Source organism: Microcaecilia unicolor, chromosome 4 (assembly GCF_901765095.1).
Source record: "Microcaecilia unicolor chromosome 4, aMicUni1.1, whole genome shotgun sequence".
NCBI classification, from domain to species: Eukaryota; Metazoa; Chordata; class Amphibia; order Gymnophiona; family Siphonopidae; genus Microcaecilia; species Microcaecilia unicolor.
The window spans coordinates 251,208,341-251,222,099 of record NC_044034.1 but is presented as its reverse complement, the minus strand read 5'-3'; the positions used below and the strand labels follow the sequence as shown (position 1 = coordinate 251,222,099).

General features: G+C 43.0%; 1 protein-coding gene across 1 annotated transcript in view; it reads right to left on the bottom strand.

The window, feature by feature from the left end:
* EIF5B (eukaryotic translation initiation factor 5B) overlaps window positions 1-10,679 on the bottom strand; it is a 197,499-nt gene extending 186,820 nt beyond the window's left edge. Inside the window, exon 1 of the mRNA XM_030201415.1 lies at window positions 10,427-10,679. Within this exon, the coding sequence (XP_030057275.1) occupies window positions 10,427-10,461 (35 nt within the window). The 5' untranslated portion in view covers window positions 10,462-10,679. The remainder of the gene's footprint in view (window positions 1-10,426) is intronic.
* Between the last annotated feature and the right edge of the window lie 3,080 nt (window positions 10,680-13,759).

Sequence of the window (13,759 nt, the reverse complement as noted above, 5' to 3'; positions counted from 1 at the left end):
TCTCCCCTAAGGTTCTTTCCTCAGCAGTTCCGGCTCTGCCGGAAGGGAACCTCCCCCTGTGACACACATCCTGCCTGCTGCCTTTCCCGCGTCAAAGCCTGGCTGTGCCTGTGAGCCTGAGTGTTGCAGCACGCGATGGCTCTTTTCAATCAGTGATCGACACCGACCAAGCCAGAGAGGGAGGAAGCTGATTGAGCAAGCAAGCAAGCGGGTAAGGAATATTTGGGTCTCTTATTGCTAAACTGCTTTGTTGAACAGGAGACTGGTGAGGGGACGGGGTCATGATGCTGGATGAAGGGAGGAGAAAGAGATGGGAAGACATGGAGTAATGTTGGATAGTGGTGGGGGGCAAGACCATGAGGCAGTGTTGGATTGGGGCAGAGAGAGGTTTTATTAGTCAAAATAAAAATATTTTGTTTCATGCAGATCTCTTTTGTTTAAACATAACTAAATGGGCTATAAGCCCCTTATGCAGTCCATTGGTTTGGGTCTCATTGCTAAACTGTTTTGCTGAACAGGAGACTGGTGAGGGGTGATGATGCTGGATGATGAAGGGAGGAGAGAGAGAGATGGGGAGACATAGGGGCAAAGTTGGATTGGGGCAGAGAGGTTTCATAAGTCAAAATAAAAATTTTCTTTCATGCAAATCTCTTTTGTTTAAACATAACTAAATGGGCTATAAGCCCCTTATGCAGTCCATTGGTTTTCTTATATTTTGTTCTTGTGAAGATTTATACTGTGGCAAAATTGAAAACTCTTATCTCTATCTGGTCATTAATAAAAGGAGTTCATTGTGAACACTATCCACCCTAACAGGTTGTTTTGTCGCTGCACATGAGGAATTGTGATATTACGATCCCTTGTTTCATATTGTTGATGGTCTGTGTTTTCCGTATGGGTCTGCCCAGTGTAATATTTACAGTGCTGCCTTTTCATGCATAATGTTACTTCACTAATGTGACCATTTCATTTTGGGATTTTCCATGGATGGAAATAGCAGTGCTTAATAATTTATAACATTTTTTAATGATATACATTGGTTAATATATGCTTTGAACAACCACTTTATTCTTTGACATGATACATATCTAATATCTAAATTTAATAAAAGGTATTAATTGTGACTATTTTACTTTTTTTTCTGTGTTGTCAGACAACTATAGATATAAGCCCCACCCCTAACCCCGCCCCTTTAGCCTCCCCAAACAGTTGGGCCACCAACCACCTATGGTTAACTGCTTAATATGGAAAGTGGTGTGCATTGCACCTCACAACACACAGTAGCTTACTGCAGCAGATAAGGTTGTGTTAAGTGATGTGCATTAACAGGTGGCATTGGGGAGCATGTACGTTAACTGCAATGCAATTAATGTGTGTGTCCCCCCCAACAGTTACTGCTTACATTTTTGCTAACAATATGAAGTAACTGAAAATTTTAGCCATATTTTCATAAAGAACTGTTTATAATATAGGCTATAAATGAGATATTTTGGATACATAAGACACAGGAAATAGCAAGACTTTCAAAAGTTTTATTTCTGTGAAATGTGATATGGGTGCATGCAACAAAGCACAGAGCTTCTTTTATCAATGGCAGAAATGTATGTGAAAAAATACAAACATTTTTAGAGAATGTACTGAGAGAACTTCAGTACAAAGTTATTAGAACAGCTTATATATATTGGAGGTAGCTATCAAGATATCAATTATAAATAAACTAAATGGTTTTGTCTTAATACAACCACAAATCGTTAAGTATATTTGTAACTTGGTATTTAGCAAGACTGCTACACTGTCCACCAGCAGTAATAGCAGAACTTTCTCTCTTGAACATTTTTGAACAAATAACAAAAAGATTGTAACATTTACAAATACAGAAAGCATTCAGGCTACTCAAAAAAAAAAAAAACTATATTAACATGAGAGGACCTCTCTTTACTCAGTGGTCATCTTTTTCATACTTTGATGATAATGCAAATATTTGTTACCTGCAAAAGAGTCTATACCTAGTAAGAGTTTTGAAAAAAAAAAACTGGAATCTTTATACCCTGTACCCTTATGAGACAGTGATTTACATAATATGATCTTGAACAGTCCTTGAAAGGTTGTGTCTTAGTATTTTACTGATGGCTGAGAATGCAGTTGGTGCTATTCTGTAATGGGACAGAGATATAAGAATGGTAGTAAGGGTTGGGATTATTATATACTAGTAAAAAAGCCCCGTTTCTGATGCAAATGAAACGGGGGCTAGCAAGGTTTTCTTCAGAGTGTGCATGTGGGAGTGTGTGTCCCTGCCCTCTGCCCTCTCTCTCTCTCCCTCCCCCTCCCCCCTCAGAGTCCAGTCCTTCAGTGTTGTTTCCTGCTGTTCTGTGTTTTTGTTACAGAGAGAGTGAGGGCATCTCTCTCCCCTCCCCCCTCTGAGTCCTTCACTGTGTGAGATTTCGTGCTGTGCTGTTTTCCTTCACTCATGGGGAAACCGGATATCTCTGGCGCTTCACACTTCCGGCTGGAGGCTTCATAGAACGTTGGTCTTGCCTTTTTTATATATATATATATAGATAGTTTCTTAAGATTTGCTATACCGCCACTACCAACTGGCAATACTCGGCAGTTTACAAATACAATAAAAGTTCAAAAACATTTAAAGGAACTACAAATGTATACAGGACAGCAGATAGAACAGAGATCATAGAAAGAAAGGAGAGCTGAGCTATCAACAAGAAAGCTGTACTTGCTTCATTGGTAAATATGTAACAACCAATTATGTACCATGCCATGTGTATAGGACAATAAAAATGATTTACACTAGAACATACTCCAAAGTTTGACACAGAGTATACCCTTTTCAGAAAGGCAATAACATGCTTATTTACCTGCTAGCTGCATTAGCTCTTCCCTGGGCAGCTTGCTAAGCACAGCAGAACGTAAGGCTGAAGGGCTGTTGAAGGGGGTGGGGGCAGGGAAGGATAAAATTCCCTGGGCCTGGCCTCCAAGGAGGACCCAGCACCAACCATAAAAACCTAGACATGCCCTCCACTGTTGTCCTTCCCTCTTCCCCTTTAGAGGTCCTCCATCGTTTCTGCAAGCTACCAGCAGTGTCAATAAGGAGAGCAGGCTGCCTCTGGCTGGCCCCAGAAGTGTTCCCTCTGCTGTGTCATGGATAAGGAATTGGTTATTGGACAGAAACAGAGGATAGGGTTAGGTGGTCATTTCTCTCAATGGAGGAGGATGAACAGTGGAGTGCCGCATCAGTATTGGGACCGGTGCTATTTAATATATTTATAAGTGATATGGAAATCGGAATGAGCAAAGTGATTACATTTGCAGATGACAAAATTATTCAAGGCTGTTAAAACACGTGCAGACTGTGAAATACTGCAGGAAGACAGGGCATCCAAACGGAAGATTAAATTTAATGTGGACAAATGCAAGGCAATGCACATTGGAAAGAATAATCCGAATCAGAGCTACCTGATGATAGGGTCCACCTTGGGGGTCAGCATTCAAAAAAAAGATCTAGGTGTCACTGTAGATAATACGCTGAAATTTTCTGCTCAGTGTGCGGCAGCAGCCAAAAATGCAAACAGGATGCTAAGAATTATTAGAAAGAGATGGTGAATAAGACCAAAAATACTATAATCCTTCTGTATCGCTCCATGGTACAACCGCACCTTCAGTACTGCGTTCAGTTCTGGTCGTCGTATCTCAAAAAAGGTATAGCAGAATTAGAAAAGGTTCAAAGAAGAGCAACCAAAATGATAAAGAGGGTGGAACTCCTTTCATATGAGGAAAGGCTAAAGAGGTTAGGGCTCTTCAGCTTACAAAAAAAAAAAAAAAAAGAGAGACAGATAAGGGGAGATACGATTGAGGGCTACAAAAAAATCCTGAGTGGTTAGAAGAGTAGAAGTACATTGATTTTTTTACTCGTTCCAAAAGACTAGGGGACACTCAAGGAAGTTACATAGATACTTTTAAAACAAATAGGAAATATTTTTTCACTCAACAAATAGTTAAGCTCTGGAACTCTTTGTCAAAGGATGTGGTAACAGTGGTTAGCGTATCTGGGTTTGAACAAGTTCCTGGAGAAAAAGTTCATAGCCTGCTACGGAGATAGACACACGGAAGCAACTGCTTGTCCTGGGATTTGTAGCAAAGGAATGTTGCAAGATTTGGGCTTCTTGTGACCTGGCTTGGCCAGTGTTTGGAAACAGGATACTGGGCTAGATGGACCATTGGTCTGACCCAGTATGGCTACTCTTACGTTCTTACTCTTTCCAAAAATACTAGGACTAGGGGGTATGCAGTGAAGCTACAAAGTAGTAAATTTAAACAAACTGGAGAAAATATTTATTCACTCAAAGTGCAATTAAACTCTGGAATTCGTTGTCAAAGAATGTGGTAAAAGCAGTTAGCTTGGCAGGGTTTTAAAAAGTTTGGATAAATTCCTAAAAGTCCATAAGTCATTATGAAGTTGGCCTTGGGGAAAATTCACTGCTGATTTCTAGGATACATATACCTCACAAAAACTCAGTAGAACTCATACGTATGCAGTCAGCATAGCATTACTTTTAGTAGGGAAGTCTCATAGGTCGCGGGGGTTCAATTGCAATCTCATATATAACCCTATTTCACGACAATTGTAATCAACGACTTGCCCTATCACCTTCCTTAGTTGCTTATTTATCTCTTTTTTTTAATTTTTGTTTTTGTTGTTCTACGAATACCAAATATTGCATACACATCGGGAGCTTCGTAATTGAACAGTCTGACAAATCTGACAAGGCTGTAATTGTACTTATAGAAAAAGCTTAACTTAGCTTAGTTTTGAAGTGCGGAACTCTCCCCTAAGATTTCTAGGATACGCAGCATAAAATGTATTGTACTGTTTTGGGATCTTGACATGTATTTGTAACCTGGATTGGCCACTGCTGAAAACAGGATGCTGGGCTTGATGGACCTTCAGACTGTCCCAGTATGGCAACGCTTATGTTATGTTCCTCTGACACAACTTCCTGTGTCCATATAGGTAAGAGACAGCAGAGGAAATGCTTCCAGGGCCAGCCAGAGGTAGCTTGCTCAACACTGTCGGCAGCCCACAGAAACGATGGAGGACAACTGAAAGGGTGGAGAGACGGATGACAACGATATCGGACTGCAGGGGGAAGAAGGGTAAAAGATGCCAGCCTGTGCAGGAAGTAGAGAGCTGCACGGCTTCCGTCCCCGCGGGATTCCCGCGGGGACGGGGGCAGTGCCTGTGGGGTTCCCGCGGGGATGGAAGCAGTTCTGCGGGGTTCCCGTGGGGACGGAGGCAGTTCCTGCGGGGTTCCCGCGGGGATGGAACCAGTTCTGTGGGCTTCCCGTGGAAGTGTAAGCTGCACCTGCACCAGCCTCTCATCTACCGAATACCAATTGATTTGAGTGCTGTCTCCTCCTCCTCCTCCTCCTCCTCCTCCTCCTCTTCTTCCTTGCTTTAACAGCATAAATGTGGAAAGTCTTCCATTAAGGAGGTGGTAGAGTCACAAATGATGATGGAATTCAAAAAGACGTGGGATGAACACAGAGGATCTCTAATTAGAAAATGGAAGTTATATAAAAGTTAACCTTAAATGGCTGCATGTGTGTGGCTATGTCAAGTGACACTTAGATGGCAACTCTGACTGTGATGAACTAGAGCTGATACCTGGCAGACTTGTATGGTCTGTGTCTCATACATGGCAATCTGGTGTAGGATGGGCTGGAAAGGGCTTAGACAGCAACTTCAGTGGCTGGAACATGAGGACAGTGCTGGACAGACTTTTACGGTCTGTGTCCCACAAATGAGAACATGAATAGGCTGGAGTGGGCTTCGATGGCAACTCCAGCAGTTGGAACATAAGGATGGGGCCAGATAGACTTCTGTGGTCTTTGTTCCAGAAACACAAAAGAAAGATCATAATCAAGTATATAATATCACACTCGTTGATTTAATGATGAATTGATCATGAGTGTGACTATTGGGCAGAGTGGATGGACCGTTCAGGTCTATTTGTTGTCACTTACTATGTTACTATTAATCCTCTTTGCTCCCAGGCTGATGCACAGACCTCAGCTCTGACACAGGCACGAGAATCAGATGTCACCTGACCTACTGGCGCGTGCATGTGGCGGCCTCTCAGCACACACTGCCAGTGAATCAGAGACAAATCTTACATGTGCGCACCAGAGTGTTCCAAGTTCCAACTTCCGTTCCTTCCTTGCCTACAGTGCTGTGGCTCAAATCCAGAAAGAGACTGAGGGAGCTGACTGGATCTTTCATTTATGTACTATTAAATTCTTACGGGGATGGGTGGGGATGGGTTAAATTCTTACGGGGATGGGTGGGGATGGGTTAAATTCTTGCGGGGACGGGTGGGGACGGGTTGGGATGGTTTAAATTTTTGCGGGGATGGGTGGGGATGGGTAAGATTCCAGTGGGGATGGGTGGGGACGGGTAAGATTCCAGCAGGGACGGGCGGGGATGGGTAAGATTTCTGTCCCCGTGCAACTCTCTAGCAGGAAGGAAGATGCTAGTACGCAGGCAAGGTGGAGAGGGACAGAGATGGCAGACTTCGGGTCGGGGCCCTTAAGATTGTTTGTCCCGGGCTCATCTTTGTCTCTCGGCAGCCCTGTTAGGCTGACCTTCCTCTATAGAGTATCTAGGTACAAAAGCCATTGAAACCACTCTAAGGAAGAGCAACCTAAGTTTGAGTTGGCCAGCTGCCATGCCACTTCCTCCAAGGTGTACTTCTGGTTGAAGAATGACCTAACTACCACTCACATTTTAAGCCTTTATATGAGCATTGTTTTTCAGATAACTTTGAGAAAACATTTTAGTATGTATGGTTCTTGTATATTACTGATTAAAATTTTGATAAATACATTTCACTTGTTCTACAAATTGCTGTAACAGCTGTCAAGCAGCCTGTAGAATGCAACTGGCTGTCACAGCCATGAGCGTAGTTTGGGGGGCGAGGGGAGGCATTGCCCCCCCCCCCAAAGGCAGGGCAGGCGCAACCATGCAGGCAGCTCTCCCTCCGTCCTGCCCTCTTCTCCGGTCCTTCCTCTCCCCCCCCCCCCCCCCCCCGGTGCGTTTAACCTTTTTATTTTCAGCGACAGCGATGGCAGTGAAGAAGAAAGCACTCGAGCTGGCCTCCAGCTTCTCCCTTCCTTCACACAGTGTCCCGCCCTCGCGGAAACAGGAAATGCATCATCGCAGAAGGCAGGACACTATGTGACGGAAGGGAGAAGCTGGAGGCGAACCCGAGTGCTTTCTTCTTCACTGCCATCGCTGCCACTGAAAATAAAAAGGTTAAACGTGCCGGGGAGGGGGGAAGGAACGGAGAAGAGGGCTGTCGGGCAGCTGAGGGAGGGCAGGGAAAAATCGCTGGACATGGATGGGAGGGGAGGGCAGGGGGAGAGAAGAGATCGCTGGACATGGAGAGGAGGGGAGGGTGGGGGGAGAGGAGGGGAGGGCAGGGGGAGAAAAGAGATTGCTGGACATGGAGAGGAGGGGAGGGGGAGAGAAGAGATTGCTGGACATGGAGAGGAGGGGAGGGCAGGGGGAGAGAAGAGATTGCTGGACATGGAGAGGAGAGGTGGGCAGGGGGAGAGAAGAGATTGCTGGACATAGAGAAGAGAGGCGGGCAAGGGGAGAGAACAGATTGCTGGACATGGAGAGGAGAGGCGGGCAAGGGGAGAGAACAGATTGCTGGACATGGAGAGGAGAGGCGGGCAAGGGGAGAGAACAGATTGCTGGACATGGAGAGGAGAGGCGGGCAAGGGGAGAGAACACATTGCTGGACATGGAGAGGAGAGGCGGGCAAGGGGAGAGAACACATTGCTGGACATGGAGAGGAGAGGCGGGCAGGGGGAGAGAACAGATCGCTGGACATGGAGAGGAGAGGCGGGCAGGGGGAGAGAACAGATCACTGGACATGGAGAGGAAGGGAGGGGAGGGAAGGGGAGAAAGGAGAATTGCTGGACATGGATGGATGAATGGGGGCAGGGGAGAGAGGAATTTTGCTGGATATGGGTGGATGAATATGCTAATATGCCCCACTCCATCCTCCCCCCCAAATGAAACAGTCAAACTACGCCCATGGTCACAGCTTTGGACAATCTACCTTTAATTCACTTATTTACATACATTTTTACATTACAGCTCATATTCCACTCATACCATATAGTTCAAAGCGGATCACATTAAGAAAACTAGGTCATTAACCTGGAATTACAGTCAATAAGAATTAACCAATCAGAAAAACATACCTATAAAACAGTATAGTATTTACCTAGTAATTACAGCCTGTCAATAGAAAACTAGACAAAACTTAACTATGGAAAATAGTTTTAGGTTTACTTCTAGGGACATTGGCTGTCATAGACAGCTGAACACATTAGAAGCCAACTAGCTTTATTAAATATACAGAATACTTGCTATTAGGCAGTCCCAACAATTTGTAAGAATCTTTACACAAAAAATCTGCCACTACTCCTCAACCCGTTCACTTAAGAACACAAACCAAGATATTCACTTGCAAAGAAAGCTTCAAGAAAATACCCCAATAATTATAGAAACACTAGTAAAAAAGCCCCGTTTCTGATGCAAATGAAACGGGGGCTAGCAATGTTTTCTTCTGTGTGCATGTGGGAGTGTGTGTGTCCCTGCCCTCTTGCCTCTCTCCCCTCCCCTGTTACAGAGCCAGTGATTTGATTTCGTGCTTTGCTGTTTTCCTTCACTGACTGTGTTACAGAGAGGGCGGGGCAGACACTCATAGGGAAACCGGATATCTCGCCCCCTTCACACTTCCGGCTGGAGGCTTCATAGAACATTGGTGTTGCCTTTTATATAGAGAGATGGTACAGAAAAAGCACACACACACACACATCCTATATAATAAAACACACCTCCAACATTCTGATGCTGACTGCATGGCTGAGGCATTCCTGCTCTCTGTATCCATCTCCTGAATTGACATCACATACTTCCGGGTTCGTCACAAGCAGAAGTGACCAACCACACGAGGTTTCTCGGCTTCAGAATGTTGGAGGTGCATTCTATTAAATAGGATTGGTCAGTTCCTTGAAGCACAGCCAGAGCTCAGCGTCCTGCACAGTAACGCTCAGACACCAGAGAGAGGGAGGGGGGGCCTGACACCAGAGAGAGAGGGAGGGGGGGGCCTGACACCAGAGAGGGGGAGAGAGGTATCTCTGTCACACACTCTCTCTCACAATGTCTTTCTCTCTCTCTCACACACTCTATGTCTCACACTGTATCACATTCACTCTCTATGTGTCATACAGTCACTCACACACTCTCTTGGTCTCATACACTCAGTCTCACAGAGAGTCTGTGTCTCACACACACACACTCTCTCTCTCACACACTGTATCTGTGTGAAACACTCTCTCTCACACTTTGAGGCTCATTTTCAAAGCACTTAGCCTCCCAAAGTTCCATAGAAACCTATGGAACTTAGCCTCCCAAAGTGCTTTGAAAATATGCCTCTATGTCTCACATACGCACTTGCACACTCTCTCTCTTTCTCTCACAGACACACTCGCACCCAGACTCACTCACTCTCTCTCACACACAGTCACTCTCACATAAACACTCCGAGGAAAACCTTGCTAGCGCCCGTTTCATTTGTGTCAGAAACAGGCCTTTTTTACTAGTATATATATATATATATAGAGAGAGAGAGAGAGAGAGAGATACACCCTTTTTACTTCCAATAGTAGCATTACAAAATATGTATTTGTTAGTGTTACCTCAATGTCCACAACTAAATGAAATGCTGCTTGTCTTCCAAAATGAACAAGTAGGGCTATAGAAGTGATAAGTAGTAGTAGTAACATCACACCTGGATTATTCTCACTGCTCATATTTAATACACATTCAGACACCGTCAGCAAAATAGTTGGTCAGATCTAAGGCAATCGCCAGGTTACAGTCACCCTTACCGCCACATCTCGAGTCTTTATTCGTAACCAGGCCGGAGTGCGCTGATTAAATGGGCAACAATCAGAATTTACGCCCAGTGGGCCACACCTTTTAGTTGCTCTCATTTCTTACAAGTTGGGACAATACATCAAGCTCTCCCCTACTCCCCATTCACGTGCCCAGAGCTTCTCGTTCACCCTCCTATCCTAGACCCTAAACATTGCACACAAGCCAGAGGACCACACTAACGACAGGCTTCACATGGAGTAGCTGCCCTCGGAGACGCAATCCAAACAACCCCGCGACATATCCAGGCCGCACCAGTAAACCCATAGCTTTTGGAGGAGGTCAAAGGGCACAAAGAGAAAAACCAGCACTGACCATGCCACGCATTATCACAATGAATGTATAACTCGGGTTCACTTCTCCACCGCTGGCCTCTCTGCACCGTAAGCCGACCATTACCTGTCCTCATTCTTGTTCTTCTGTTTCTTCCCCATGGCGACAACGTTCCTTCCTCCCTTGGTAGCTCCTTGCGTCGGCCACGCTCTCTCGCTCGCGCCCAGAAACTCAAGTGCTGCGGGTATCCGTAGCTTGCGGTAGGAACCTTAGAAGAGAGGGTCATAGACCACTCGCTCCACAAACAGCAGAACATATGGTGAAAGATTCACGCGCGGCGTAAGCAAGGAGGTTACATTGAGCGCACCTCCTTGGGCGCAAGCGCATAACCCCAAAAAGCGCGTCTCGGTGCTGCCTGCGTCATCCGACGTGATGACCTAAAGAACACCGTGCTCTGTTGAGGAAATAATAACTCTTTAGGTACCGCTTTACAAACAAGTTAGGAATGTGTTTTGTGACGTAATGATGTGCTGTTGTCGCTTAGGTATTTTTTTTCCAAAATCATTTTTATTTACATTTTAATAAGTACAATATAACAAATTAAGCCGAAATATGAACAGCAATGAAATAGCTTAGTTATAACATGCTTCAAACAAGAAATATCTCAAATAAAACATGATAACAATATTTGAGCTGTAGTGTGAAAAGCATTACAGAGAGGATGCTAATAAAATTTTATCTACTTTACAACCCTTCCGTTTACGTTTATTACAATAATACTGTGTTCCACCACATAAAAATAGATATACATGAATAATCCTTCCAATTTTGAATTATGAGATTAAGTGCTATTGAAATTTTTTTTTAAACAAAGAAGTATTTTCTTCAGAAAGAGAGTTTTCGATAAGAAAGCAAGGGATTTCCTAAACAATAAACTTGAAAAATACGGGTAAAGGCTCTGAAAATTGTAAAATTTCTAATATTTTAGGCCATACATTATGTACAGGCCATACAGTATGTACATTATTGCATTCAAACAATATATGTTGAAGTGTTCCTTAAGACCAACACAAGTCATTGGGAGATAAATTGTTTTTGTCAGATTTGATGGGAGTCCAATGAGCCTATATTATGTTGTTCAAAAAAAAAGTGATTGTGTAATAAAGAGGAAAGGAAGATTCTTGGACCATATAAGCAAAATAGACACCATTTTGTTATTGGGAAATTGTTCACCGTTATCTGTTTCCCATGCTTTTTGAGAAGAGATGCTAAATTGTTTTGAAAGGGTATGAAAACATTTATAGAGTAAAGAAGCAAAGTGGGTATGGGGAGGAAAGGTATTGAAAAAAATGCATAAGGAAGGGAATCTGATAGGTTTGTAATGTTAAGATGTGAATGCTTTATTGCTTCTTGTAATCTAAACCAGTTAAAGAACTCAGAATCAGGAAGATGGAAATCCTATTGCAACTGTGCAAAGGATACAAACTCACCATTAGATACAAGTTCAGAAAGAAGCCAGAGCCCATTTCCTTTGCACCAAAAAGGCCAATCAAACATTTATAATCTATAGTAAATTGTGGATTATTCCAAATAGGCATATCATTAATTACATCTGAGTCAGTAGGAAGACAGGATTCAAAATGCTTAGGGATCCTTTTACTAAGGTGCGCTGACAAATGGCTTGCGGTAGTGTAGGCGTGGGTTTTGGGTGCGTGCCAATCCATTTTACAGCACGCCTGTAAAAAAGCCCCTTTTTAACTTTTTGCTGAAAATAGACATATGGCAAAATGAAAACTGCCACGTGTCCATTTTGGGTCTGAGACCTTACCATCAGCCATTGACCTAGCAGTAAATTCTCATGCGGTAACTGGGCAGTAATGACTTACACGTGCCAAATGCCAATTGGCGCACGTAGCTGACCACCAGAAAAGACAAAATATTTTTCAATGGCATGTAGCGGACGTGTGCCAAAAATGAAATTACCGCAAGGGCCACATGGTAGCCGTGCGGTAACTCCATTTTGGCGCACGTTGAGCACATGTAGACGCTTACGCAGCTTAGTAAAAGAGCCCCTTAAGGACTTAAGAAGCAGATATAACTAAAAAGGGATTAGTAAGTTTAGGAATAATTTCCGGAAAAAAAGTTGGATAGGGATAGGGAGAAGTAGACTCCTCTCTAAAAGTAGCCAAGTGGAAGAAAAATAGATGTTATTACCTATACTAGGGGTAGATTCAGCAGAGGAGAACCATTTTGAGACTTGATTTAAAATAAATGATGATACTTACCCCACCTTTATCTTTTGGAAGTCAAAGAACCTTTAAAGTGATTCTAGGGGTTTTGTTCTTCCAAAGAAAATTAAGTAGAATTCTGTCAATTTTTTTTATAAACTTAATTAGGAAATGTTGAGAGGAAGCATGCTTAATAAATACGTTATTTTAGGAGTGAGGGTCATTTTAATTGTTTGAAGTCTGCCGCACCAGCTAAGAAACAGGGGGAACCAATTAGATGTGATATTTTTCAAAAAAGAGAGAAATAGTTCGATATTTTTATCAATAGTTTAATCGATGGAGGTCTAAAAGTGGATACCTAAATACTTGATTGAGGAGAGTTGAAGTTTAAATGGGAAAGGAGCTAAATCTTGTAAATAACCAATTTATTTAGAGGGAGGCATTCTGTCTTATCCCAGTTTATCTTATAGCCTGATATATGTGAGAAATAATCTATAACTTTAAGTATATATGGGATAGATTGGGCTGTGGTATAAAAAAGCAGATCGTCTGCATAAAGGGATAATTTATCTTCAGACTGAGGGAGATTAAAACCTTCAATGAAAGGATGCTGTAGTAAAACAATAGCTAGAGGTTCAATTGCTAAGTTAAATAAAAGTGGAGATAATGGGTAAACTTGTCATACCCCTAGACACACAGAAGACAGAAGAGAGCATATCATTGACAAAAATCCTTGCCTGTGGGTTTAGATAAATAATTTTTACCATATTAATAAAATCCTGACCAAAACCTAACCAAGTTAAAACCCTGAATAAATAAGACCATTCCACTCTGTCAAATGCCTTCTCTACATCCAGGGACACTGCGACCAGAGGTTGAGCGGAGGACTGAGTTAGTGAAAGTAAATTGCACAAAAGTCTGGAGTTGTCAGTAGTGGTCCTATTTGTCTTAAATCCATTTTGATATGGATGTATTAATGCGGGAAGAATGGAAGAAAGTCTTACATAGTAACATACTAAATGAAGGCAGATAAAGTCCTGTACGGTCCATCCAGTCTGCCCAACAAGATAAACTCATTTTACATGGAATGTGATACTTTATATATGTATACCCGAGTTTGATTCTCAGGGCACAGACCGTAGAAGTCTGCCTAGCACTCTTCTTCTACTAAAAGTTCTGAAGCTTAACGTTGAAGTCCCTTAAAATTTACACTCAAGCCCATCCCTATCTA